The sequence below is a fragment of the Seriola lalandi genome, unplaced genomic scaffold, assembly GCF_002814215.2.
Source record: "Seriola lalandi dorsalis isolate HSWRI2012SDOR001 ecotype SW California unplaced genomic scaffold, Sedor1 jcf7180002054576, whole genome shotgun sequence".
Lineage (NCBI taxonomy): Eukaryota > Metazoa > Chordata > Actinopteri > Carangiformes > Carangidae > Seriola > Seriola lalandi.
The window spans coordinates 514,812-518,380 of NW_019525129.1; the positions used below are offsets into that span (position 1 = coordinate 514,812).

Genomic DNA, 3,569 nt, shown 5'->3' on the forward strand with positions numbered 1-3,569 from the left:
CCATGTCCTGGATACGTCTGTGCGTGGTGGCTCTTGATGCACTGACTCCAGCCTCAGTCCACTCCTTGTGAATCTCCCCCAAATTCTTGAATGGCCTTTGCTTCACAATCCTCTCAAGGCTGCGGTTATCCCTGTTGCTTGTGCACCTTTTTCTACCACACTTTTTCCTTCCACTCAACTTTCTATGAATATGCTTGGATACAGCACTCTGAACAGCCAGCTTCTTTAGCAATAACCTTTTGTGGCTTACCCTTGTGGAGGGTGTCAATGACTGTTTCCTGGACAACTGTCAAGTCAGCAGTGTTCCCCATGATTGTGTAGCCTACTGAACCAGACTGAGAGACCATTTAAAGGCTCAGGAAACCTTTGCAGGTGTTTTGAGTTAATTAGCTGATTAGACTGTGGCACCGTGAGTCTACAATATTGAACTTTTTCACAATATTCTAATTTTCTGAGATACTGAATTTTGGGTTTTCATTAGCTGTAAGCCACAATCATCAAAATTAAAAGAAATAAAGGCTTGAAATATTTCACTCTGTGTGTAATGAATCTATATAATATACGAGTTTCACTTTTTGAATTACTGAAATAAATTTACTTTTCCATGATATTCTAATTTATTGAGATGCACCTGTAATCACAAATGACCTGCTGATGGCAGCTGAGTCAGCCTTTGATACAATTTCCCATGATATTCTCCTAGACAGGTTATCATCTATTGGCATCACTGGCACCGCTCATACCCGGTTTAAATCCTATCTATCTCGTCTCACTCAGTTTGTTCAGTTAAAGAATCTCAGATCACAGTTCTGCCCTTTTACCACCAGTGGCTCTGTCTTAGGCCCACACATTTTCAGGAAATTCAGTTTCACTGTTACGCTGGTGACACCCAGCTCTACAGTTTCTCTTTAAATATTGACAATGTCACAGTTCTTCCTTCCTCAAGGTTAAGAGTTTGCCTGTCATCCTTGACAGCACCTTGCACTTTGAAGCACACATCAATAACCATCTACGTAATATCAATCGCTTATGTCAGTCACCCACAGCACTGCTATTCTTGTACATTTCTTAGTAACATCTCACATTGATTACTGTAACTCTATCCTCTCTGGTCTTCCTCATAAACTCCTCCATAAACTCCAACTGGTTCAGAATGCAGCAGTTTGTATCATTACCAGACCCCTTCAATAGAACATATTACTCCTGTTCTCCAGCAACTTCACTGGCTTTATCTAAGACATTGTACTGATTTCAAGATTCTGCTCCTCACTTTTAAGTCACTTCACAACCTAGCACCTCCATATCTCTCTGATCTACTCCAAAATTACACACATGCCTGTACTCTTATATATTCCTCCTCCACTAATCTCACTGTACCTCCTGCCCATCTTACTACCATGGGGTATGGAGCCTTCAGCTATGTTGCCCCTTGACTCTGGAACTCCCTTCCACACGACATCTGTAATATTGATTCTCTTCCTGTTTTCAGATCCCACCTCAAAACACACCTCTTCAAACTTGCTTACTCTCTTTAACTCCAGCACCAGCGCCTAATCATATTTATTTCATACAATTACATTTATTCTAATTTATTCTGTATTTTATGCCTTGTAATAGTTTTTATCTTTTACTGTGCATTTTAAGGTGTCCTTGTGTGCCTTAAAAGGTGCCTATTATTATTGTTATTATTATTAGTATTAGTATTATTTAATCCATGTTCATACAGAGTTGTTGGTCAGAACAGCTTTAAGGTGTTGCATATTGCATATTTAGAGAGACCTCTACTAAAGTGTTGTCAGTGAGCTTCGTGTACGAATAAAGGTTTCAGTCACTTACAGTTAGTAGTTTTTAATTATCTGCAGTAAAAGTTCACCTGTTTTATAAAATGAAACTGTGATGACTCCACCACTTGTTTTTGTTGTTTATTTACCAGACGCCAACTGTGAGCCGCATCACCTGTTCCCCTGATGGACGCCACATCGCTGTGCAGTGTGAGAGGTGCGTGTGAGTCATGTGACTCTGCAAGTACAGGAATTCATATAAATATTTTTGCCTCTGATGGTTAAAAGTCTATTTTGATGTATAGAGTCATAAGGTCACTGGAGGTCACTAAGCTGTGGAGTGTGTCCTGTAGCTGTAACTGAGTCCTGAAGTTGGTCAGAGCGAGAGGAGGAGAAATTGTACCTGTAAACAACTGATGATCCTCCTGAAAGTGATCAGCTGATCATGTGTCCATGTCCTCAGAGTGTCCTCGGTTCAGTTCTTCTATCTGCAGCGAGGGAGTGAAGACAGGCTGGTTCCACACAGCAGGCTGTCCCTGTCCCACTGTCCCCTGGACATGACCTTTGACCCAGAGGGACGGCTCTGGGTGCTGATGGACTCAGATGATGCTCCGCTCCAAGTCTACACACACACAAATGGCTCCTGGCAGGTACAGTGTGACACATTCACACACATTTAGGTTTTGGCTTTTGGTTTAATGTTAGTGTTAGACATGAGCAGATACACATGAAAACATATTCTGATGATTAAAAATCTATATGTTGGCTGAGTAACTGCAGCCAGGTTTGAAAGTGTGGGTTTGTGTTGGACACACAGTCAGTAGTTGCACAGTGTGGTCAGACTCATCTACATCTTAAGACTGGAACACAGAGTCAATAATAATACAGATAATGATGTGAGGGGACAGAGAGTTGCTGTGAGACCACAGGAGTCACTTGTTGAATCCCAGATTTGTTGTCTGTGACATCACTAAAACATGTTGTTGTCTTCACCACCATTACCATAAGCTCCTCCCGGCTTGGATTCCTGTGTCAGTGGTTCAGGAAATCAAGTGTTCAATCAGTGTTAAAACTGTTAAAAACACTGAATAAAGCAGTTTCACATTTAAAGTCAGTATTTGACCAACACTGTACAGAGGACAGAGATGTCAGGGAAGAGTTGGAGCTGAGCTGTCTAACATTTACTCAGGTTGTTTCTCTGATAACTTCAGATCCAGAGTTGAAAACCACCAAGGTGTAAAAAGTGTATGTGACTTAAAACTAGATAAAAGTCAATGTTGAGCTTCTGTCAGACAAACACACTGACACATGATCATAGAGGATATGATGTCATTGACAGACAACCAATAAAAAGTCACCATGATTAAAATCATAGATTTCACTGATTTGAGAATTGATGGAAACATTTGGGAGAATGTAAGAACACAAATCAGCAACTTATAGAACATAGATCTAGATGTTTCTAGAAATTTTAATGAGGAAGAGTTACAGATTATAACTTGAGTGGTTAATCACTAAATTAACACTCATAGCATTTTAAACATGATTTGTCATCATTGTTTAGTTGTAACACATGCAGCAGCTTCAGACTCCTTCACTTCACTGTGTTGTAGATTGTAGTGTCATTTCCCATCAGTCTACACTCAGTGAACTTAATGACAAAATGAAACATGCTCTTAGAAACGTTTTCTAATTTATTAAAAATAAAAAACTCTTTTTTTTTTAAAGAGACTTTGGTCCATGATTGAACCCCCTGCACTGACTGGTCAACTCTCTCAGGTTGTCTCA

The 3,569-nt window shown here is 40.0% G+C and overlaps 1 protein-coding gene across 2 annotated transcripts in view; it reads left to right on the top strand.

Moving 5' to 3' along the window:
• The window catches only part of wdr4 (WD repeat domain 4), a 27,860-nt gene that overhangs the window by 22,603 nt on the left and 1,688 nt on the right, over positions 1–3,569 (top strand). For both annotated transcript variants that reach the window (XM_023417623.2, XM_023417624.2), the window contains exons 8-9: positions 1,934–1,998; positions 2,245–2,431. In XM_023417623.2, coding sequence (XP_023273391.1) covers positions 1,934–1,998; positions 2,245–2,431 — 252 coding nt within the window. The remainder of the gene's footprint in view (positions 1–1,933; positions 1,999–2,244; positions 2,432–3,569) is intronic.